The following is a 25,991-nucleotide window of genomic DNA, read 5'->3' as shown; positions in this document are numbered from 1 at the left end:
TGAGGTTCTAGGACAGAGCTGGAATACTAAGGATGTATAGCTAACGTCCCCTGGGGCTGTGGCTTGACCTGGTTCCAACAGCTAGTTAGTTGCAGATCAGGTGGGGGATCCAGGCTTCTCAGTTCAGAGGGTTTTCAACTATGCTGGGACTGCGGTTTGTGACAGATAAGGAAACAAAGGCACAGAGACGTGAAGTAACTTGCCCCAGACCACACAGCTAGTGAGTGGAGCCTGGATTGAGACGTAAGAGACATAGATCTGTCTGATGAGAGAGGCCAGCTTGTCGCCACTAGCTGTCATGTCTCGGAGATCGTGAAATGCGTGGTTGTAACACATTTGCAGTTTTCCTCTTCTGTTAGTTGAAAGCGACTAGAGAAAAAGATTATTACTAACGTGTTTTCTTTCTATTGAAATGTAGTTGTGTGTATTCAGAAAAAATTCACAAATACTAAAAGTCCCTATATTATTTACTGTATGTATATACATGTATATCTAAGTAACCTAAAGAAGGTTTTGTTTTTCTCTACCACTAAATTAAAAATACTCCTGCTTCATTTTTATTGTACTTCATTTAAAAATAAATATTTATACTATGTTGTAGTGAATGAAAATCTAGTTCTTTAATTTTAGGAACCCAACTCTATAGTCAATGATTTAATTAGAACATACTTACCTGTGTAGGTTTCACATCTAGTACTCTCTAACATCTGTTGACATGTAGACTAGAAAGTGGTTGCATAACTATTTTAGAAATGCTTCTTTCTAGACACAGAAAAGTTAAATGACTTGTCTGAATTTCAAAATGAGTTGATAGAGGAACCAAAAATAGAAGCTTTTCTACTACATATTAGACTCACTAAAGTTCCAAACATAGAGGCTATGTACATTCACTGAGCAGTCTAAAGTCCAGAGCCTGGGACACCAGCCTGTTTCAACACACAGGAATGTTGCTCTTGGGGGTGGAGGGGTGGCCAGGGAAAGGCGAAAGGAGGGCTGACACGATTGTTTCACGATTGTTTCATTTCCAAACTTGCTATCATTGCACAGTTTTCTGGGTGGAAGATAATATGCTCATTAAAGTGAAAGTGTTCGTTTTAAAATAAAGCAATAGAAACACAAGATGACTCTGTTACACAGATAAATGAGATACATAAATGGACTCAGTTTTTTTTTTCATGCTGTGTCATATTCTGTGTTCAGGCAAAAGAGTAGGTAAATAAGTAGTTGTTTAAAAATGAAACAGTGTGTTGTTCATTTAACTTGAAAAGCTACTGACTAGAATAATAATGAGTGTTTTCATGTAGTACAATATTCATAGAAATACTGATATTACAGTGGGTAGAGATAATAGAATGACGCTCTTTATTTCTACTTGTAATCTAACTTTTAAAATGCACCCTGATTCATAAATGATGAAGAAAACAAGCAACATTATTCAAATGGGATACTTGGGGCAATTAAATTCTTAGCTTAAATTATAAATTCCTGTTTCTTCCCCATCTTCCGCTGAAATCTGTTTTTACAGGATGACCTTTGGTACCAACTTATTTTATAATAAAATGTTTCCTGAGTTTTTATTTTAAATTGAAATGGCCTTTTCTGTCAAGTATGGTATTTATAGAGGTTTCTTTGATGAAAAGCCTCTGAATTTTGTGCAAATAACCCAGGCAGGCTCTTAGATTAGTGATAACATTTGTATAGGACTTTAATGGCTTTATATAATACTTTACACTCGATTTATTTGACCCTTACCTGTGAGTACTCAGTGGAATTCACATTTTACTGATGAGAGCAATGTAGGGGAAGGTGACTTGGCATGGTTCTGGGCACATAGCAGGCATTCAACATGTTCACTTTAAAAGGATGGTAACAAAGGGAACCCAACAGGTTATTTAACTTGTTCAAGGTCACCCAGCAAATAGTGCATCATACCAAGAATTGAACTTGCTTCTTTAACTCAAAAATTCCATATGCTGTCATTGTCTCACTGCTGTCTTTTCAGGCTGTTAAAAAAAAAGGTCAAATTAGAAAAATTCATTCTTATTAATTGAGATGAAATTCACATAATTTAAAATTAATTTTAAAGCATACATTTCAGTGGCATTTAGTACATTCACAATGTTCTGCAGACATCACCTCTATCTAGTTCAAAAATGTTTTCATAATCCCTAAAGGAGACCCCATATCCATTAAGCAGCCATTCCATTCCTTCCTCCCCACCCCCAGCTGCTGTTAACTACGAATCTGCTCTCTGTCTCTATAGATTTCTCTATTCTAGATATTTCATGTAAATGGAATTGTACAATATAGGACTGTCTTAGTCCACTCAGGCTGCTATAATAGAATACCATAGACTGAGCGGCTTATAAACAACAGAAATTTATTTGTCACCATTCTAGAGACTGGGAAGTCCAAGATCAAGGCTTAAGCAGATTTGGTGTGTGGTGAGAACCCACCTCCTCGTTCATAGATGGCTTTCTTCTCACTGTGTCCTCACACGGTAGAAGGGAGCTCTCTGGGATCTCTTTTATAAGGACACAAATCCCAGTCATGAGGGCTCTGCCCTCATGATCTTATCAAATCCCAAAGGCTCTACCTCCTACTACCATCAGATTTGGGGTTAGGACTTCAACATATAAATTTTAAGGGGACATAAATATTCAGTCCTTAGCAGTGACCTTTTGTGTCTGGTTTCTTTTACTTAGTATAATGTTTTCAAGGTTGATCTATGTTGTAGTGTGTATCAGTACTTTGTTTGTTTTTTAAAAATCTTTATTGGAGTATAATTGCTTTACAGTGGTGTGTTAGTTTCTGCTTTGTAACAAAGTGAATCAGTTACACACATATATATGTCCCCGTATCTCTTTCCTGTTGCGTCTCCCTCCCTCCAACCCTCCCTATCCCACCCCTCTAGGTGGTCACAAAGCACCGAGCTGATCTCCCTGTGCTCTGTGGCTGTTTTCCACTAGCTATCTATTTTACGTTTGGTAGTGTATATGTGTCCATGCCACTCTCTCACTTTGTCCCAGCTTACCCTTCCCCCTCCCCGTATGCTCAAGTCCATTCTCTAGTAGGTCTATGTCTTTATTCCTGTCTTGCCACTAGGTTCTTTTTTTTTTTTTTTTTTTTTGCAGTACACGGGCCTCTCACTGTTGTGGCCTCTCCCGTTGCGGAGCACAGGCTCCAGATGCGCAGGCTCAGCGGCCATGGCTCACGGGCCCAGCTGCTCCGCGGCATGTGGGATCTTCCCGGACCGGGGCACGAACCCATGTCCCCTGCATTGGCAGGCGGACTCTCAACCACTGAGCCATCAGGGAAGCCTGCCCCTAGGTTCTTAATGACATTTTTTTTTTTCTTAGATTCCATATATATGTGTTAGCATACGGTATTTGTTTTTCTCTTTCTGACTTACTTCACTCTGTATGACAGACTCTAGGTCCAGCCACAACACTACAAATAATTCAATTTTGTTTCTTTTTATGGCTGAGTAATATTCCATTGTATATATGTGCCACATCTTCTTTATCCATTCATCTGTTGATGTACACTTAGGTTGCTTCCATGTCCTGGCTATTGTAAATAGAGCTGCAGTGAACATTTTGGTACATGACTCTTTTTGAATTATGGTTTTCTCAGGGTATATGCCCAGTAGTGGGATTGCTGGGTCGCATGGTAGTTCTATTTTTAGTTTTTTTAAACATCTTTATTGGAGTATAATTGCTTTACAATAGTGTGCTGGTTTCTGCTTTATAACAAAGTGAATCAGTTATACATATACATATGTTCCCATCTCTTCCCTCTTGCATCTCCCTACCTCCCAATCTCCCTATCCCACCCCTCTAGGTGGTCACAAACCACCGAGCTGATCTCCCTGTGCTATGCGGCTGCTTCCCACTAGTCGTCTATTTTATGTTTGGTAGCGTATATATGTCCATGCCACTCTCTCGCTTTGTCACAGCTTACCCTTCCCCCTCTCCGTATCCTCAAGTCCATTCTCTAGTAGGTCTATGTCTTTTTTTTTTTTTTTTTTTGCGGCACACGGGCCTCTCACTGTTGTGGCCTCTCCCATTGCAGAGCACAGGCTCCGGACACGCAGGCTCAGCGGCCATGGCTCACAGGCCCAGCCGCTCTGTGGCATGTGGGATCTTCCCGGACTGGGGCACAAACCCGTGTCCCCTGCATTGGCAGGCGGACTATCAACCACTGCGCCACCAGCGAAGCCTAGGTCTGTGTCTTTATTCCCGCCTTATCCCTAGGTTCTTCATGACTTTTTTTTTTCTTAGATTCCATATATATGTGTTAGCATACGGTATTTGTTTTTCTCTCTCTGACTTACTTCACTCTGTGTGACAGACTCTAGGTCCAGCCACCTCACTACAAATAACTCAATTTCATTTCTTTTTATGGCTGAGTAATATTCCATTGTATATATGTGCCACATCTTCTTTATCCATTCATCTATTGATGGACACTTAGGTTGCTCCCATGTCCTGGCTATTGTAAATAGAGCTGCAGTGAACATTTTGGTATGTGACTCTTTTTGAATTATGGTTTTCTCAGGGCATATGTCCAGTAGTGGGATTGCTGGGTTGTATGGTAGTTCTATTTGTAGTTTTTTAAGGAACCTCCATACTATTCTCCATAGTGGCTGTATCAATTTACATTCCCACCAACAGTGCAAGAGGATTCCCTTTTCTCCACACCCTCTCCAGCAATTATTGTTTGTACAGTTTTTAATCATGGCCATTCTGACCGGTGTGAGATGATATCTCATTGTAGTTTTGATTTGCATTTCTCTAATGATTAGTGATGTTGAGCATCCTTTCATGTGTTTGTTGGCCATCTGTATATCTTCTTTGGAGAAATGTCTGTTTAGGTCTTCTGCCCATTTTTGGATTGGGTTGTTTGTTTTTCTCATACTGAGCTGCATGAGCTGCTTGTAAATTTTGGAGATTAATCCTTTGTCAGTTGCTTCATTTGCAAATATTTTCTCCAATTCTGAGGGTTGTCTTTTCACCTTATTTATGGTTTCCTTTGCTGTGCAAAACCTTTTAAGTTTCATTAGGTCCCATTTGTTTATTTTTGTTTTTATTTCCCTTTCCCTAGAAGGTGGATCAAAAAGGATCTTGCTGTGATTTATGTCATAGAGTGTTCTGCCTGTTTTCCTCTAAGAGTTTGATAGTGTCTGGCCTTACATTTAGGTCTTTAATCCATTTTGAGTTTATTTTTGTGTATGGTGTTAGGGAGTGTTCTAATTTCATTCTTTTACATCTAGCTGTCCAGTTTTCCCAGCACCACTTATTGAAGAGGCTATTCTTGCCTCCTTTATCAAAGATAAGGTGACCATATGTGTGTGTGTTTATCTCCAGGCTTTCTATCTGTTCCATTGATCTATATTTCTTTTTTTGTGCCAGTACCATACTGTCTTGATTATTGTAGTTTTGTAATATAGTCTGAAGTCAGGGAGCCTGATCCCTCCAGCTCCGTTTTTCGTTCTCAAGATTGCTTTGGCTATTCGGGGTCTTTTGTGTTCCCATACAAATTGTGAAATTTTTTGTTCTAGTTCTGTGAAAAATGCCAGTGGTAGTTTGATAGGGATTGCATTGAATCTATAGATTGCTTTGGGTAATAGAGTCATTTTCACAATGTTGATTCTTCCAATCTAAGAGCATGGTATGTCTCTCCATCTATTTGTATCATTTTTATTTTTTTTCATCAGTGTCTTACAATTTTCTGCATACAGTTCTTTTGTCTACTTAAGTAGGTTTATTGCTAGATATTTTATTCTTTTTGTTGCAATGGTTAAGTGGAAGTGTTTTCTTAATTTCACTTTCAGATTTTTCATCATTAGTATATAGGAATGCAAGAGATTTCTGTGCATTAATTTTGTATCCTGCTACTTTACCAAATTCATTGATTAGCTCTAGTAGTTTTCTGGTAGCATCTTTAGGATTCTCTATGTATAATATCATGTCATTTGCAAATGGTGACAGCTTTACTTCTTCTTTTCCGATTTGGATTCCTTTTATTTGTTTTTCTTCTCTGATTGCTGTGGCTAAAACTTCTAAAACTATGTTGAATAATAGTGGTGAGAGTGAACAACCTTGTCTTGTTCCTGATCTTAGTGGAACTGCTTTCAGGTTTTCGCCATTGAGGACAATGTTGGCTGTGGGGTTGTCATATATGGCCTTTATTATGTTGAGGAAAGTTCCCTCTATGCCTACTTTCTGGAGGGTTTTTATCATAAATGGGTGTTGAATTTTGTCAATAGCTTTCTCTGCATCTATTGAGATGATCATATGGTTTTTCTCCTTCACTTTGTTAATATGGTGTATCACATTGATTTATTTGCATATATTGGAGAACCCTTGTATTCCTGGGATAAACCCCACTTGATCATGATATATGATCCTTTTAATGTGCTGTTGCATTCTGTTTGCTAGTATTTTGTTGAGGATTTTTGCATCTATGTTCATCACTGATATTGGCCTGTAGTTTTCCTCTTTGTGACATCACTGTCTGGTTTTGGTATCAGGGTGATGGTGGCCTCGTAGAATGAGTTTGGGAGTGTCCCTCCCTCTGCTATATTCTGGAAGAGTTTGAGAAGGATAGGTGTTAGCTGTTCTGTAAATGTTTGATAGAATTTGCCTGTGAAGCCATCTGGTCCTGGGCTTTTGTTTGTTGGAATATTTTTAATCACTGTTTCAATTTCATTGCTTGTGATTGGTCTGTTCATATTTTCTATTTCTTCCTTGTTCAGTCTCTGAAGGTTGTGCATTTCTAAGAATTTGTCCATTTCTTCCCGGTTGTCCATTTTATTGGCATATAGTTGCTTATAGTAGTCTCTCATGATCCTTTGTATTTCTGCAATGTCAGTTGTTACTTCTCCTTTTTCATTTCTAATTCTATTGATTTGAGTCTTCTCCCACTTTTTCTTGATGAGTCTGGCTTATGGTTTATCAATTTTGTTTATCTTCTCAAGGAACCAGCTTTTAGTTTTATTGATCTTTGCTATAGTTTCCTTAATTTCTTTTTCATTTATTTCTGATCTGATCTTTATGATTTCTTTCCTTCTGCTAACTTTGGGATTTTGTTGTTCTTCTTTCTCTAATTGCTTTAGGTGTAAGGTTAGGTTATTTATTTGAGATGTATCTTGTTTCTTAAGGTGGGATTGTATTGCTATAAAGTTCCCTCTTAGAACTGCTTTTGCTGCATCCCATAGGTTTTGGATCGTCATGTTTTCATTATCATTTGTTTCTAGGTATTTTTTGATTTCTTCTTTGATTTCTTCAGTGATCTCTTGGTTATTAAGTAGTGTATTGTTTAGCCTCCATGTGTTTGTATTTTTTACAGATTTTTTCCTGTAATTGATATCTAGTCTCATATGTTGTGGTTGGAAAAGATACTTGATATGATTTCAATTTTCTTAAATTTACGAAGGCTTGATTTGTGACCCAAGATACGATCTATCCTGGAGAGTGTTCCATGAGCACTTGAGAAGAATGTGTATTCTGTTGTTTTTGGATGGAATGTCCTATAAATATCAATTAAGTCCATCTTGTTTACTGTATCATTTAAAGCTTGTGTTTCCTTATTTATTTTCGTTTTGGATGATCTGTCCATTGGTGAAAGTGTGGTGTTAAAGTCCCCTACTATGATTGTGTTACTGTCAATTTCCCCTTTTATGGCTGTTAGTACTTGCCTTATGTTTTGAGGTGCTCCTGTGTTGGGTTCATAAATATTTACAATTGTTATATCTTCTTCTTGGATTGATCCCTTGATCATTATGCAGTGCCCTTTTCTCTTGTAATTGTCTTTGTTTTAAAGTCTATTTTGACTGATATGAGAATTGCTACTCCAGCTTTCTTTTGATTTCCATTTGCATGGAATATCTTTTTCCATCCCCTCACTTTCAGTCTGTATGTGTCCCTAAGTCTGAGGTGGGTCTCTTGTAGACAGCATATATATGGGTCTTGTTTTTGTACCCATTTAGCCAGTCTATGTCTTTTGGTTGCGGCATTTAATTCATTTACATTTAAGGTAATTATCGATATGTATGTTCCTATTACCATTTTCTTAATTGTTTTGGGTTTATTATTGTAGGTCTTTTCCTTCTTTTGTGTTTCCTGCCTAGAGAAGTTCCTTTACCATTTGTTGTAAAGCTGGTTTGGTGGTGCTGAATTCTCTTAGGTTTTGTTTGTCTGTAAAGGTTTTAATTTCTCCGTCAAATCTGAATGAGATCCTTGCTGGGTAGAGTCATCTGTGTAGTAGGTTTTTCTCCTTCAATACTTTAAATATGTCCTGCCACTCCCTTCTGGCTTGCAAAATTTCTGCTGAAAGATCAGCTGTTAACCTTATGGGGATTCCCTTGTGTGTTATTTGTTGTTTTTCCCTTGCTGCTTTTAATATTTGTTCTTTGTATTTAATTTTTGATAGTTTGATTAATATGTGTCTTGGCGTGTTTCTCCTTGGATTTATCCTGTATTGGACTCTCTGTGCTTCCTGGACTTGAATAACTATTTCCTTTCCCATATTAGGGCAGTTTTTAACTATAATCTCTTCAAATGTTTTGTCAGTCCCTTTCTTTTTCTCTTCTTCTTCTGGGACCCCTATAATTCGAATGTTGGTGCGTGTTAATGTTGTCCCAGAGGTCTCTGAGACTGTCCTCAATTCTTTTTGTTCTTTTTTCTTTATTCTGCTCTGCAGTAATTATTTCCACTATTTTATCTTCCAGGTCACTTATCCGTTCTTATGCCTCAGTTATTCTGCTATTGATCCCTTCTAGAGAATTTTTAGTTTCATTTATTGTGTTGTGCATCATTGTTTGCTCCTTAGTTCTTCTAGGTTATTGTTAAACGTTTTTTGTATTTTCTCCATTCTATTTCAAAGAGTTTGGACATCTTTACTATCATTATTTTGAATTCTTTTTCAGGTAGTCTGCCTATTTCCTCTTCATTTGTTAGATCTGGTGGGTTTTTGCCTTGCTCCTTCATCTGCTGTGTGTTTCTTTGTATTCTTATTTTGCTTAACTTACTGTGTTTGGGGTCTCCTTTTCACAGGCTGCAGGTTCGTAGTTCCCATTGTTTTTGCTGTCTGTACCCAGTGGCTAAGGTTGGTTCAGTGGGTTGTGTAGGCTTTCTGGTGGAGGAGTGCCTGTGTTCTGGTGGATAAGGCTGGATCTTGTCTTTCTGGTGGGCAGGTGCACGTCTGGTGGTGTGTTTTGGGGTGTCTGTAGGCTTATTATGGGTTTAGGCAGCCTCTGTGCTAATGGATGGTGTTGTGTTCCTGTCTTGCTAGTTGTTTGGCATAGGGTGTCCAGCACTGTAGGTTGCTGGTCGTTGAGTTGAGCTGGGTCTTGGTGGTGAGATGGAGATCTCTGGGAGATGTTCACCGTTTGATATTATGTGGAGCTGGGATGTCTCTTGTGGACCAGTGTCCTGAACTCGGCTCTCCCACCTCAGAGGCACAGTCCTGACAACCGGCTGGAGCACCAAGATCCTGTCAGCCACACAGCTCAGAATAAAAGGGAGAAAAAAAGGAAAGAAAGAAAGAAGGTAAAATAGAATAAAATAAAGTTACTAAGATAAAGAATAATTATTAAAATTTTTTTTAAAAAGTAATAAAAATAAAGAACAGAGGAAGCAAACCAAAAAACAAATCCACCAATGATAACAAGTGCTAAAAACTATACTTAAAAAAAAAAATAAATAAAATGGACAGACAGAACCCTAGGACAAATGGTGAAAGCAAAGGTATACAGACAAAATTACATACAAAAGCATACACATACACATTCACAAAAAGAGAAAAAGGGAGAAATATATATCTATATCGTTGCTCCCAATAGTCCACCGCCTCAGTTTGGGATGATTTGTTGTCTATTCAGGTATCCCACAGGTTCAGGGTACATCAAGTTGATTGTGGAGATTTAATCCCCTGCTCCTGAGGCTGCTGGGAGAGGTTTCCCTTTGTCTTCTTTGTTCTCACAGCTCCCGGGGGCTCAGCTTTGGATTTGGCCCCGCCTCTGCATGTAGGTCGCTGGAGGGCGTCTGTTTTTCCGCTCAGGCAGGACGGGGTTAAAGGAGCCGCTGACTCGGGGGCTCTGGCTCACTCAGGCCGCGGGGGAGGGAGGGGCACGGAGGGCGGGGCGAGCCTGTGGCGGCAGAGGCCGGCGTGACGTTGCAGCAGCCTGTGGCGTGCCGTGCGTTTTCCTGGGGAAGTTGTCCCTGGATCCCGGGACCCTGGCAGTGGCGGGCTGCACAGGCTCCCTGGAAGTGGGGTGTGGCTAGTGACCCGTGCTCGCACACAGGTTTCTTGGTGGCGGCAGCAGCGGCCTTATCGTCTCAAGCCCGGCTCTGGGGTCTGCGCTTTTAGCCTTGGCTCGCGCCCGTCTCTGGAGCTCCTTTAAGCGGCGCTCTTAATTCCCTCTCCTCGCGCACCAGGAAACAAAGAGAGAAGAAAATGTCTCTTGCCTCTTCGGCGGCTCCAGACTTTTTCCCCGACTCCCTCCTGTCTAGCTGGGGCGCACTAGCCCTTTCAGGCTGTGTTCACGCTGCCAACCCCAGTCCTCTCCCTGGGATCCGACCGAAGCCGGAGCCTCACCTCCCAGCCCTGCCCGCCCTGGTGGGTGAGCAGACAAGCCTCTCGAGCTGGTGAGTGCCGGTCGGCACCGATCCTCTGTACGGGAATCTCTGCGCTTTGCCCTCCTCACCCGTTGCTGTGCTCTCCTCCGCGGCTCCGAAACTGCCCCCCTCCGCCACCCGCAGTCTCCGCCCGCGAGGGGGCTTCCTAGTGTGTGGAAATCTTTCCTCCTTCACAGCTCCCGCCCACTGGAGCAGGTCCCGTCTGTATTCTTGTCTCTGTTTTACCTTTTTTCTTTTGCCCTACCCAGGTACGTGGGGAGTTTCTTGCCTTTTGGGAGGTCTGAGGTCTTCTGCCAGCATTCAGTAGGTGTTCTGTAGGAGTTGTTCCACATGTAGATGTGTTTCTGGTGTATTTGTGGGAGGAAGGTGATCTCCACATCTTACTCTTCCGCCATCTTGAAGCTCCCCCCCAGTACTTTATTACTTTGGATGGCTGAATTACATTCCATGGTAGAGAGAGACCATATTTTTTTTAGCCATTCATCAGTTGATGGACATTGAGTTATTTCCATTTTTCGGTGAATAGTGCTGCTCTGACAGACATTAGTGTTCAAATATTGGTTTGAATACCTGTTTTTAGTTATTAAGAGTAGAATTTCAAGGTTATATGGTAAATTCTATTCTGTGGTAAATTCTAACTTTTTGAGGAGCCAGCAAACTGTTTTCCATGGTGACTGAACCATTTTATATTCCTACCAACAATGTACAAGGGTTCTGATTTCCCTACATCCTTGTCAATGCTTATTTGAGTTAAAAAAATTATTATAACCATCCTAGTGGGTATAAAGTGGTATCTCCTTGTGGTTTTGATTTGCAATTCCTTGATAAAATATTCATATTTTAATGCATAGAATTAATCATAAAATGAGCTTTGATAAGACAAAATCAACATGAAAATGAGTGGCTTCGTCTATCTCCAGGAGATTATTTAAGATTGGGGTATGATCTCCCCTAGAGTGAATGATTCTGGGCTGAAAATAAAACACACGTTGCTTTGAAATTAGAAGAATGTATGTGGATAATGAGACTACAGTTATCCCCAACCTAAAAAAATACTGCTTAAAGTAATGAGGAAAAAAAGAAATTACATCACGTTTTGTTTCCATGCCACCTGACAAAAGATACTTAGTTCTTTGCATGGCATTTCTTTATGTAATTCTTTCCTGTCTTAATGGTCTATTTATTTATTTTCACAGTGTGAGTGAAGACACCCAGGATGGCTCAGGGATCCGGGGATCAAAGAACAGTGGGGATTGCAGACCCAGAGGAGAGTTCTCCAAATATGATAGTCTACCGCAAAGTAAGGCATCTGGTTAAACGCTGGGGGTGCTGCCGTGTACGTGTCTGTGTTCTGTGTAGGGTTGACTGATGGTTGATGGCTCCACAAATGTTTTCTGCCTAAACGGCCTTGACTGTTGAATGAATAATTTTCTTCTCATATCCTCTGATTCCCGAATTTTAAAATTCAAGGAAGTTAGGTCTTGTCATCCTTGGTATTGAACACTTGAAAAACACTCTATGGCTTAGTTTTCTTTAAACCAAAGATTGCTGAACAATGCAGATAGACACGTGTTGTCATTTTGTGTAAAGGCCTTAGTGTAACATTAATTAATTGAATGTGTTCAAACCCGTAGTACAGATAAGATCTGGTCTAGATACTGTGGGAGGGACACAGAGGTGTGTATGTATTAGACAGTTTGCAGCTGGTAGGAGACATAAGATGTACACAGATAACTGTTACAGTGTCCAAGTGTTAATTTCCAAAAGAGAAGTGCAAGTAGAGTGTTACATAATCTCAGGGGAGGGGGCGATTACTTCCAGCCTCTGAGATCTGGGATGGGCTGTGGAGGAGAGGCCTTTGAACTCAGTTTTAAAGGATCTGTAGGATTCCCTTCTGTGGAAAATAGAAGTGAAGAGCAACATTCAAGGCAGTGAGATGCATTCAGCAAAGGCAAAGAGCTAGAGGAAGTGAAGGGCAACCAGAACCAGTTAGCTTGGGCAGAGGATGAATTACAAGTAAATGGAGTAAATGGAGGAGAGATTTGGGGAAGAGAGTCTGGGATGGAGCCAGATTTTAGAATGTTGAATCATAGGCAATTTAATCATCAAAAACTTCAGTGCCAGGAGTTGTAAGATCAACATTTCTTTGGGATTATGAGCCTTGCGCCAGTGTGCCAAGTGGACTGTTATCGAGGGTGGGTTGGAGGCTTTGGTGGGGCGCTTCCGTATCTGTGAGAAAGGTAAGGAGGACCCTAATCTAGCAGGGAAAATGCCCCTCAGAAAGGAGCAGGACTGAGCAGAGAGATTAAAGAGTCTGAATTAGCAATGACTTGGAAACGGAATGAATATGAAATTAGAAGGTGAATAAAGAGTCAGAGATAACTGGGTTTTTGACCTTGGGTGATAGAAAGGCATTGGTGCTATTAATTCAAATAGGAATATTGGGAAGCATATGTTTTAAAGGAAGGAAATATAGTACATAAGTTTTATTTGTGCATTGCTGAATTTGAGGCAACAGTTGCTGCTTCTCATACACCTTTTTGATGTCTGCATGTTTGTAAAAATGTAGCCTAACTGTATCATATATTAATAAGGAAAATGAGTTCATCTCATTCATTTCGCTAAATATTTGAGTTGTCTGCTGAGTTCTGTGTATTCTGCAAGAGTCTGTGTTCTGTCTATGTTAATCATATGTGCAATGTTGAACTAGATATTCCTGGATGAACAATATGGTGAATTTTTCTTTTTTCCTTGTAAAAACAGAGCTCTCAAACTAATCTTGCTTTTAGTACCAAATTCCTTAATCCTTTGCTTTGAAAAAGAATGCTTAGATAACCCATCCCTAAGAGAGATGTTTATTAAGTTGTAGTAAAGAAAAAAAAGATTAGTGGGGCTAACCAAGTTGTGAGGCATATAGAATAATATAGACACGTTTATTCGTTACCTTCTTAACCCACCTCAAACTAGGAGACCCTCTGCCAAGCACATAGGAACATGGGGTTTGGGGTCAGATCTGGGTTAAAATTGCAACTCCGCCACTTCCTAGTGGTGTGACCTGGAGTTGGTTATTTAACTTCTGTGAGTCTCTGTTTTTCCATCCAGAAAAGGGGGAAAAGGTGGGAGAAAGGATAGTACCTCCAGGAGTTACTGTGAAGATTCATTTGGATAAAGTAATTAAAGCATCTTACATCCTGCTTGGTATAGAAGTGGTCCATGATTAATGCTTCTTTTTTTTTTTTATCTTTCGGTCTTGTAGCGATAGTAACACTTGGAGAGGAAATAAATTATAAAATATATAAATGTTGGTGCTGTTAATAAGGTGATTAAAGTGCATTTATACAGTGAGTTGCTTTTTATGACACAGGAAAACAAGGCAGATATTTTTATTTTATTCAGGAGATTGCAAATTAATGGATTATTAAAGGTTAATAAGAAATGTAAAGGTCATGTAATACAAACATCTTCTCACAAGAATGTTTGGTATTATGTTGAAAGGCAAAACTTCCTACAGGTTTGTGGGAACTTGATTTTTACTTTTTAGGTGGTATCAGGGGGCTCTTCATTTTTAAATTTTAATTTAGCTACAAAGTTGTAAAATGCTGTAATTGTTTAGAGAAATGACTATTAGTTATTTGGTTTCTATATTGGAAATCTGTCTTGCTTCCTCATGATAAATCTGTGGGGGGTATGTATGTGTTCATGTTATTTGCTATGTTAGTTAATTGGTATAAAAAGGACATTGGATCTGTGCCATCTATTAGAAAGAAAGCAGGCACACTTATTGCCCCGTATGGGTCCAGGACCTGGAATCATTTAAACCTAGTTAGTTTGACTAACTTAGGCCCTGGTTGTGTTTGAAACATGGGATATTCACCTAGTTTTCTGCTGTAGACTGACCACTGCCTATGACCAAGACTTACCTACTGCAGGACACTATCCTCAAGGTATAGGTAAAGATTGAATCTTGAAACCAAGTTTGATCCAAAATGTTTTCTATGGAAGTCCTCTTGTATAATGATTTATTCAAGGTCATAGCTATAAAATCAAACCTTTTCTCAGAGTTCTACAGCAAAAATTTACATTAAAAATGTGGAAATAGTGCTTTCATTTTAATTTTCTTTCTCTTGCTTGTTATTTCTTTCTCTTGTCAGATGTTTTCAGTGTGAAATTTTTGCTTGGACTATGTTGTGTTGATTCAGATGCTGACATTTAAAAAGCTAAATCTAGAGAAATGAAACTTTTGAGTAAACCTCCGACTAATAAGTGTCCATAATGTTGTTGTGACTTTTAAATGCCATTTAGGATGGTAACCTTCTGACATATGAGTAATGATGGGTGGGTTTCTTAAGCCTATACTTTTCAGAATACTCTTTATTTTCTTTTCATGTGTTCTATGTCATTAACTATGAGAAGTTATCCTTTCCCAAGGCATGATTTATTTATTGACTTGAGCAGACTTTCTAATTTAGTTTTTTTTAATCCTTCCTATTCACATTTTGGATTGGAGGTGTGCATGAAAAATGTATTGGTCACATTAAAAGTCTACTTAAAAGAAAGCCTTAATTATTCATTGTCGTCTAGACCTGTTAACCTTTTTTTCTTTTTCTTTTTTTTTTTTTTTAATCCTGGATCCAAAAGATCCTGGGGTCATTGAATTGCCCAATGTAATGATGATATTTGAACCTGGCTATACATCAGATCATTTAGGGGTACTTTATAAAAATGCTGGTCCTCAAAGAACCCCCAAGTTGTTTGTGTTTAATATGTCTGAGCTGGGTCCTCGGAATCTGAGTTTTAAAGTGTTCTCAAGAGAATCTGATGCCCAGCTAAGTTTGAAACACATTTATTTAGTGTCTTTTAAAATATCCAGGTGGAGTATGCAGTGTAAAGTCATGGGGAAGTTGGTGTCTTGAATTGGGTTTTTGATTTGTAATTATTTGCAGATCTTTCAAGATGTAGAAAAACCAGGCTCTTATAGAGTTAGAATTGAGGAATTTTAGTAGCTTCATCTTAGAGATTTTCTAGTCAATACCCTCATCTTATAGATCGGAAAATTAAAGTATGGGGAAGATGCATAACTTGCTGAAGGTTACTTGGCAATTTCCCAGTGAACTGGTGATTGTGTCCAGGTAACTCGACAGCCCAATTGGTGTCCTCTCTCCTGTTATGTTATCAATCACAAACTAACATTACTACTACATTGTTGGGGCTGAAAGCCATTGGTTAAATTAAATAAATGAAAATACCACGTGGCAGATCTTTGGTTTTCGAGGTTATTCTCAGAGGTGTGACTTGGGTTACCTTTGAACATTTGTAATGCTCAAGTTTCATTCTTCTTGCTAGTGCTCTTTTTTCCTGGGTGAAGATGTTCTGAAATGTTTACTTTCTTTTATAGCTAGGAATTCTTTTGAGTAAGAGTAGGTTGCTTTCTGATTTTATCTGGTTCTCTGAGAGGTGTTGGTAATGTCTCCTGACAAATTTCCACCTGGACTGGCAATGTTATTTGGTAGAACTCTGGGAAATTAAATGGTAGGTGGACAGAGAAAATTGTAGCTTACCGTGACCCGGGCTAGGGTCAGGAGGTGGTACAATGTGATGGAAGATGCCAAACAGGGAGCCAAGAGCCCTGGATCACTTACTGCTTTGGTTCTCTCGATGGGGAACTTCATCTTCCTGGCTCTGTTTCTTATTTTGCCTTCCTCCTTCCCAACTAAGGAACACTTCTTACAAAAAATATGTATATATTTAGTGTCTACATAAAATAGAAAGAAGCATGATACAATTAACCCTGTTTACTCACAGGGTAAACTTAATAAATAAACTCAATAAATAAAATACTGTTTTGGCTTCATTTCCTCTTATGTAAAGTGATGGGGATTGGACTAAATAATGTGCACAGAACTTCTCTGCAGTGATTTTGAGAAAGCTAGCAGCAGGACATTGTTTTGGAATGCATTGACGGCAGTTGTAGAGGCCAGTGCAGTTGCGAGTCAGGGAACCTGCAGACCCTGATGACCAAGGCGTGATGAGGATTAGAAACTCTTTAATTAGCAAATATGTATCGAGTGTCATTGTGTGCCAGACACTGTTAGATGCTAGGAAGGCAAGATGGATACTATTCCCTGAAAGAACCCATTGGCCAGTGGGGCAGAGATGGGATAACTAGGCAATTGCAATGCACATAGAGGTACATTGAGGGGTCTGGGAGGAGATAGAAGGGTTGGGAGGTCCATATCAGGAGAGAGGATGATGATGTCATAGAAGACATCCAGAGGGTTTGGCCTGCCTTAATTCTTGAAAGACAAATAAGAATTAACCTTGCAGAGAATGGGAGAAAAACTGTGGAGGCAGAAGGACTAGCACATGCAAAGGGACAGAGTTGTAATGTATACTGAGTTCTGGAAACTTCCAGTGGCTGTTTTCCTGGAGCTAGGTTTCTGTGATGAAGGTTGAGAAATAAAGCTGGTTAGGTAGATTAGGGCCAGATCATAAAAGATCTTATACATCAGGCAAGGAGTTTGGATGCTGTGCAGGTATCTTCTCTTTCTGTCTCTGCGCCCACACTCCCCTGCTCTATATGCTGCGCAGTGTACCATGTGGACTGCATCTACAGGGCTCCTGTGACCTCTGGCTTTCAACTGAATTTGGTCCATGGGAGCCTGAGGAGAGGTGGGGGGGGGTGGGAAGAAGAGCAAGGTCAGGGTATTTCTTCCCCTGGCCCCCTCTTGGCAAGGTCTCACACTGGCTGTGTCCCTTGACTGAAGGTCATTGGTCCTCTCTAGGCAGACTGCTCTCCTCCTCTGGGTCCAGATACCCTTTTCTTCGACTCATCCTTTTGGGCCTTGGGGTGGTGGTTCCAGTTTGTATTAGTAATCTATTGCAGTATAACACATCACCCCCCAACTCAATGGCTTAAACACGACACTTATTGCCACAGTTTCTGTGGGTCCGTAATCCAAGTGCAGATTAGTTGGGTCCTCTGGCTCAGGATCTCTCACAAGCTACAGTCAAGATGTTGGCTGGAATTGCAGGTTCATCTGAAAGTTCAACTGGGGAAAGGCCCACATCCAGGCTCACTCATGTGGTTCTTGGTGGGATTCAATTCCTTGAGGGTTATTGAATGATCGCCTCGGTTCCTCACAGTCTGTTGTCTGTTACTCTCAGTTCCTTTCCATATGTGTCTCTCTATAGGGTAGGTCACAACATAGAAGCCTGTTTTATCAGAGTAAGCAAGGAAGAGGTGGAGGGTGGGGGGGTTGGCAATGGGAGTCATACTATTTTATAACCTAATCTTGGCTGTAACACTCCATCCCTATCATTAGGGGCAAGTCTCCAGGTCTAGCGCTCAGTCAAGGTGAGGGGTTTATACAAGGGCACAAATACCCAGAGGCAGAGATCATCATGGGCCACTTCAGAAGCCATTTACCATAGGGTTCTACTTCCACAAGTCAGAGGTTCCTGAATGTTCCCTCATGGTTCCCCTATGCCCTGCTACTTCTTTATACTTGATCCTTTCTGAAATAAACCTTACTTGAATTGTCCTATATTTTATTTGCCATCTGTTTGCCGATAAGCCTCTGACTCATACAAGTCTAATCCCCGAAGCAAAGAGAATCCACTGAGATCTCGTTTCTCTTCGCAATGAAATTCTCCACAAAAGGATTTAAATCAGGGAAGTCGTCCCTCCCTGCGGAGGGAGGCTGTAAGAGAAATGGTAGGATTAGTAAGCAGAAGAATAGTTTGGTGACTTTACAGGAATTCACGGGAGGAAAAAATGATGTCCAACTCAGTGGCAGTGATAATGTAGATGAAGAGAAGTGCTTGAGAGCTGTTTAGGAGGTAGAATCTACAGGATTTGGTGACTGATACGATGCAGGGCAGATCTGATGGTAACGAGAGGGAATGAGAGGGTTCCTCTAACTAGGTTATACCTGGGAGTTGCCTGAAGGTCTCTGGGGCAACAAAATTTTGAACCAAATAACAATGGAACTGGATTGCCTTCCCCTCTTCTTGTATGTAGATAAATCAAGAGGGTCATGGAAAGAGGCTGTAACTGGACCAGGATATCTGGCTACTTATTGTCACTGCCCCGCTAGTTCACTTTTGGCCCTGCACAAGTTGTTTCTATGTTTTATGAAGTCCAGTTTTGTCATTTGTGAAATGAAGTGTTAACTAGGCTGAGTGATCTCAAAAGCACTTTCAATTCTGACATCCCAGGGCTTTAATGATCCGTAATAAAGAAATCCACATTTTATTATGCTTATTCTTTCATAGCCTCCTTTGCTTTCTTTTTAATTTTCTTTAAAAAGTTAACCTAAGTAAAATTTTAAAACACAGGGATGTCAGTATGTTTAAAACAAATACTTTCTGGTCTTGGCTGTCTTTCATTTTCTTGTCTTTTTTTTTTTAACATTAAATAAAATTCCCAAGGACAAACTACAGAGAGTGTTCTGGGTAACTAATTTAATCGTTCAATCTGCTTTTTAAGATTCCTTTCGTTAAATATTTTGAAGGTTCTTAATTGCCTTAGGAAAAAACTGTTCTGTTTTCCATTTCCCCTAGGATTAAACTTGTGAGGGGAAATGCTTCCCATCCCATTATCTTGGTTGGCAGGAGACAGGAGTGCAGGCAAGTTCCAGACCAGTGCTATCAGTGTCCACAGATGAAAGGGATGGTATTTTTAGTGTGGAGAATAGCTCAGTGTGGTTTAATATGATGTGTTTGCCTGAATATAACTTTCTAGTTTGAAAGCCTTTGGTGTATTTAAGGCTTCATTTCATTTTTTCAATTTTTTCCCCTCATTTCATTTCAAAGAGTCTAAGATTTTACACTTTGGCAGACAGTTTATTACTCTAGCTATTGATACTCCTGTATCCTTGTACTATGGAGAACCTGAGTGGCCACTGAGGGGATTCCCCATTCTCAGGATTTTTTTTTTTTTGAACAAGAAAAACTAAAAGTTAATAAATGTCTGTGAAAGGAAAATAAATGTGTTAAATCATTGGGGGGGGTAGGAGGGTTATTTTTAAAAAATCTGTTAGTTTGCAAATACAAATCAAAATTGAAAAAAGGCAATGAGGGAATGGAAGAAATATACAAAGATATAAATACAGATATAGACATACACCCATTCCAAAAGAATATCCATACTCTTTGGTGAATAATATCCAAAGATGGAAATAAATCAAATGTCTCTTGAAAGGGAATTAATTAATTAATTATTCATATTTGGGATGATCCCACAGTTAGGTTACTGAACTTCTGTTCTGGTAGACCTAATAATTGCTTTGAAAGGGTGATGGTTACTGACATCCGGGGATATGGTCAGATTGACTGTTCTTTATTTTTAAAACCCTATAAGACTTTATCCTTTTTCTTTTACTTGCTAAATATAATGGTTATGTAGATGTATTAAAAACTATTGTTTCCATTATTCTTAATTATTTTCTGCACCTCTGTGTTTACATCTGGAGTCATTTTTCTTTTGTCTGAAGAACTACCTTTAGTGTCTTCTGTAGTGCAGGTCTGCTGGACATAAATTCTCTCAGTTTCTCTTTTTCTAAAAATGTCTTTGTTTCATCTTCATTTTTTGGAGGGTGCTTTTCCTACATATGGAATTCTAGATTGTCAGTTATTTTCTTTCCACACTTTAATGATAACTTTCTTTGTCTCTTGGCTTCTATGGTTTTTGTTGTGAAGTTATCTGTCAGTTTTGTTACTTTGTTGAATGTCATCTCTTTTTTTAATCTTTGACTGCTTTTAGGATTTCTTTCACTTTGGTTTTAGCAATTTTACTATGAGCTGTTATTTTCTTTTTACTTATTCTTCTTAAAGTTAATAGCAGTTCTTTTTATTTGATTGGTGTTTGGAAAATTCTCAGCCATCATCTTCTCAAGTATTGTTTATGTCTAGTTTTCTCTTTTTACTCTTCTTGGGATTTAGTTCATATAGTATGACTTTTTCTCTGTGTTTCATGTTCTTTGTGCTGTTTTCTGTGTTTTTTATTCCTCAGTGTTTCAATATGGATGTTTTCTACTGACCTAACCTCCAGTTTACAAATTTTTTCCTTAACTGTATCTAATCTGTGGTTAAATCCATCCAATTGAATTTATAACATTAGTTATTACTATTTAAGTTCTAAAATTTCCATTGAATTCCTTTTCATAGTTTCTAGTTTCCTGCTAAAATTCTCTATTTTGTCATTTAATTCCTTAAACATATTAATCATAGTTATTAAGTTAGTACCTGATACTTCAAAATCGATATCACTTGCTTGATTGTTTATATTGTCTTCAATTTTTTTTCTAGTTATTTTTTTCTTAAGTTCTGCACATTGTTTATACAACTAACATTGAGAGATAATTTTTAAGGCTCTGGGGGAATGTTATCTTACTCCAGAGGGTACTTAGTTCTAACTGTTTCTTTTTTCTATCAGTTAGGCAAGGGGCAGACTACCTTAATCTAATCAGATACAGAGAGTATATGTAGCAGGATTTTAGTTCTTGTTAGGGCTAGTATATTTCTAGATCACCTTTACTCTTGGGTGCAAGCTCTTCTGGTTCCAACAAAACCCCTGGATGTTTGCTCAGTTTCCTCATCCTTGGTGACTCTGACCTTCAGTTGTTGTCCCTTGAGCTCCATGAGACTTCTGAAAGCACAGATCATCTTCTCTGTCATGCCTTTTGCTTAAGAAATTGGCAGTGTCCTGAGAGGAAAAAGAAACTCCAGTTGCCAGGCTCATCTTCTTAGCTCTCTTCTTTTTCAGATCTTGGTCTAAAGTTCTTACTGCCTTTGTAGCGTTCCAATGCCTTCAGACAAATTTAACAAAACATTTTTCAGTCTCTCTGGTTACTCTCAGCAGGAGGGTTTTCCTGAAACATTTACTTAGCCAGTGCCAGAAGTAGAACCTTAGAACATTGGCTTTGAAGGAAGATAGATCTGTCCCTGATAGCCTCAGTTTGCTCTTAAAATGTTTTAGAAAAGACATTTCCTGAGTGGTTTATTGGTTTAGGGTGGCAGTGGTAGAGATGAAGAACATGAGAGACTTTCAGTATATTTAGAAAGTAGAATTGACTTGGAGGGTGAGAGAGAAGAATTCGGGGCTGATGACTAGGATTTGGGCCTGGGTAGTTGGGTGACTGGTGGCACCAGTCACTGGAGTAAGTAGGAGGAGGAAGATGACTCTAAAGTGTAATATCACCACAGTACCCAAATGACATTTATTCACCCCAGCCTAGTTCTACAGAACTCTAGAAAGGGGGACTATGTCAGGCAAATAACTCTAATAGGAAATGGGCCTGAAAAGAAGCTTTATCTAAAGGAAATCTTACCTGGCTCTAAAGAGCTTTTTGGTCTAGAAAACAGGACGTAGTTTATACCTGTCAGTATGACACTTCTGAACATTTTTGTATTTGTTTCCTAGGGCTGCGATTACAAATTGCCACAAACTGTGCGGCTTAAAATAATAGAAATTTATTCTATCACAGTTCAGGAGGCTAGACGTATGAAATCAAGGTGTCAGCAGGGCTGTGCTCCCTCTGAATGCTCTAAGGAAGAATCCTTCCTTGCCTCTTCCTAGCTTCTTGTGGCTGCCAGTATTCCTTGGTGTTCCTTGGATTATGGCTGCATAAATCCCATTTTACTTCCCTTCACATGGCCTTCTGCTTCTGTGTCTTCACATGGCCTTCTTATAAGGTCATTGGATTTAGGACCCACCCTAATCCAGTCCAATTCAGATCTGATATTCACTTAACTAATTACATCTGCAAAGGTCCCATTTCCAAATAAGGTCACATACACAGGTATCAGGGGTTAGGACCTCAACATGTCTTTTGGGGGGACACAATTCAACCTGTAATAGTTTCTAATTTTTCTCTGCCTGAAGCTTAGCGCTCCTTGCAAAAAACAAATCAACAAGTAGTATATATTTTAATAAATTTATTTATTTTATTATTTTATTTATTTATTGTTTTTGGCTGCGTTGGGTCTTCGTTGCTGTGTGCCGGCTTTTCTCTGGTTGCGGCGAGTGGGGGCTACTCTTCGTTGTGGTGCGCGGGCCTCTCATTGTGGTGACTTCTCTTGTTGTGGAACACCGGCTCTAGGTGCACAGGCTTCAGTAGTTGTGGCTCATGGGCTCTAGAGCACAGGCTCAGTAGTTGTGGCACACGGGCTTAGTTGCTCCGTGGCATGTAGGATCTTCCCGGACCAGGGCTTGAACCCGTGTCCCCTGTGCTGGCAGACGGATTCTTAACCACCGCACCACCAGGAAAGCCCCAACAAGTGGTATATTTATTGAACATCTGCTTCTGGTAAGGCACTGTAATTTATTCCCCCCCCCACTTTTGTGTGGGGGAATAAAAAGTAGGGTACCACATGGTCCCTGTCCTAGACAATTTTAGATTGTCCTAGACAATCTCCCCAGTTGGGGAGACCAGGGGTGGTGCAAGACTAAGGAAGAAAATAAGCATTTATTAGCTACCCAGTGTATACCAGACGCTGTCCTGGGTGCTGAACATACACTGAATCATTTAATCATTAGAATAGCTTGTTAGGTAGGTGGTGGTCACCCTATAATTCAGATAAGGAAACTGAGTTTCAGAAGGGTTAAACAACTGGTATGGGTATTTGAATCTGGGCTTGCTTTTTATTTTAAAGCATGTGGTTTTTAAAAATAAGTTGAATTACATAAAAAAAGAAAAAAAAAGGAAATTTCAAGGCTGTTTATAATTAATTACAGGAGAGTTGGTGTGCACAGGGTAGGCATCCAGAGGAAAAGAAATTTGAAGAGAAATGACGTGAATTGCATCTTTAAGAAAGGGTAGGATTCAGTCTGGTAGAAAGAGAGTCAAGAAATGATTCTAGGTGATGGGTGCTATCTGAGAAAAATATGAGATGTTAAGAAAACATAAGATGATAGGACTTCCCTGGAGGCACAGTGGTTAAGAATCCACCTGCCAATGCAGGGGACATGGGTTCAAGCCCTGGTCCTGGAAGATCCCACATGCCACAGAGCAACTAAGTCTGTGCGCCACAACTAATGAGCCTGCACTCTAGAGCTGGCAAGCCACAACTACTGAGCCTGCCTGCCACAGCTACTGAAGACTGTGTGCTTAGAGCCCATGCTCCGCAACTAGAGAAGCCACCGCAATGAGAAGCCCGCGCACCGCAATGAAGAGTAGCCCCCTCTCACCGCAACTAGAGAAAGTCCGTGCGCAGCAACGAAGACCCAACACAGCCATACATACATATATACATACATACATAAATAAATCGAACATAAGATGTATTTAGGAGATAGTATATTTTGTAATACTAAATCTAGGAGCTGTGCCTGATGTAATAATAGCCTCATTCTTTGTATGGAGACCCTGAAGCATGAAATCATAAAATATTTTTAGTTCTGAAACTCACATGGCAAGATATTGGTTTCCACCAACTGATTTTCTTTCTCCCTTTCCTCTTAAGAAACAATTTGTTTTCCATTTTAAAAGTTATAATTGCATTTTGAAAGAATCGAAGCATGAACTATAGAAAAAAAAAATCTCACATATTCCTACCATGCAGATATGACTACAGTAACATTTTGGTCTGTTTCCTCCCAGTTTTTTAATTTGTATCAGCAGTGTATATATAATACATTAACCTAATGGGTAATCATAGTGTATGTACAATTTGATGTTTCCCTATCATATCCTAAGCATTAATCTGTGCCACAATACATTATCATTATCATAGTTTTGAAGGTTGCTTGATATCCTAAGTGGATTATGTCCCATAATTTAATTTTGTAGTATCTCCTAATTAATAGCAGAATTTAGAATTCCTAGGTCAAAAGGCATAAACTGTATTGTAACTCCTGATACCCACACCCACACCCACACACACTTTTTTTTTCTAGAGGGTCAATCTTGGTTTTTGCATGGATAGACTACGTTTCCCTGGGTAAAGTTCTGTGTCAGCAGACTGCAGAGAAAGAGAGTGAGGGGATTTCTAATAATCAGGGCCAGTGTCTGCTTCACTCTCAACCTCTACACCAGCTGCTTCGCCTTGTCTCGGGAGCCTCAATGCTGGGGGATTCAGACACTTTCAACCTGGAACCTTTCCAAGCCATTTGCTATTGTGTCCTCTATTTGTTTATCTTAAGCAACTAACTAAATAAGAATAACAGCTCAGCCTCTCCTCACTCCCCACAGCATTTTTCCTGCCTCACCACCCCTGCCTATAGTTTAACCGTGGGGTTGCTTCTTATATTTTAAAGCTCAATACAAAAGCACAGTCCTGAGAAGCAGCCAAGTCCTGCAGCCAAGTTTGAAGAATAAAACTTTAAAACAGCCCTTCTGTCACCCACTGGGGAGGGGAGGCAGGCTTTGCTATAAATAAGTCACATTCCATTTCTATCTCATCCTTTGCAGTCCTCTTGGATAACGCTTTTCATACATGACTACAGTGTTCTCGAACTGCCCACTCGCCCCTTTCAACCTGCCATCTTATATCTCATTTTATTTAAATGTTTAGTGGTTCTGGAGTTTAGGGACCCTGCCTGAGAGAGGGCTAGAACTTTCCTTTCATCCTCCAGGGTTAGGTGTCATGAGACAAAGCGGCCGACTTGTTAGAAACGATACTTTATCTGGCACATTTTTAGCAGATGCCTGTATTAGTTTTCTACTGCTGCTGTAACAGATTACCACAAGTTGAAACGAAACAGATTTATTCTCTTAGAGTTCTGGAGGTCAGAAGTTGCAAATGATTTGGCCGGGCTGCATTCCTTCTGGAGGCTCTGGGGGAGAATCCATTTCCTTCCTTTCTCTGGAGGCTGCCCACATTCCTCAACTCAGGACCGCTTATCACTCTGACCTCTGCTTCAGTCACTGTGTCACTTTCTCTGACTGACCCTCCTGCCTCTCTCTCACAGGAAACTGTGATTACATGAAGCCCACCCAGATACCCCAGAATAACCTCCTCATCTCAGAACCCTTAACTTAATCACACTTGCAAAGTCCCTTGTGCCATGGAAGGTAGCATATTCACAGGTTTTAGGGACTAGGTTGTGGACGTCTTTGGAAGGGGCATTTATTCTGCCGGTCACACTGTCTATCTTTGGAAAGGGAAGGAAAAATAATTTTGGAATTTTATCTTTTTTTCATAGCTGGGGAGGGTGTGTGCTGAAGGATTGGTATTCCTTTCAGTGTTTGGTAGATACAACCTAAATTAAGTCTGGGATATCCATTTGTATTGGGCCAAGTCCATCTGAGGGCAGAAAAGAGAAGCCTTTCAGCAACCGGCAGTGAGGATGGGAGGGTGTTTCAGTTAAAGACCTTCCTTCCTCTTCACTGGGTGCCCTTATTAGGC

At 39.8% G+C, this 25,991-nt stretch overlaps 1 protein-coding gene across 1 annotated transcript in view; it reads left to right on the top strand.

Moving 5' to 3' along the window:
• Nucleotides 1–25,991, top strand: part of RGS6 (regulator of G protein signaling 6) — a 573,125-nt gene that overhangs the window by 21,784 nt on the left and 525,350 nt on the right. Inside the window, exon 2 of the mRNA XM_060004290.2 lies at nucleotides 11,840–11,943. Within this exon, the coding sequence (XP_059860273.1) occupies nucleotides 11,860–11,943 (84 nt within the window). The 5' untranslated portion in view covers nucleotides 11,840–11,859. The remainder of the gene's footprint in view (nucleotides 1–11,839; nucleotides 11,944–25,991) is intronic.

Source organism: Delphinus delphis, chromosome 2 (genome assembly GCF_949987515.2).
Source record: "Delphinus delphis chromosome 2, mDelDel1.2, whole genome shotgun sequence".
NCBI lineage: Eukaryota > Metazoa > Chordata > Mammalia > Artiodactyla > Delphinidae > Delphinus > Delphinus delphis.
Note: the sequence above shows the minus strand (reverse complement) of the source record. Positions and strands in the feature narration are given on the sequence as shown.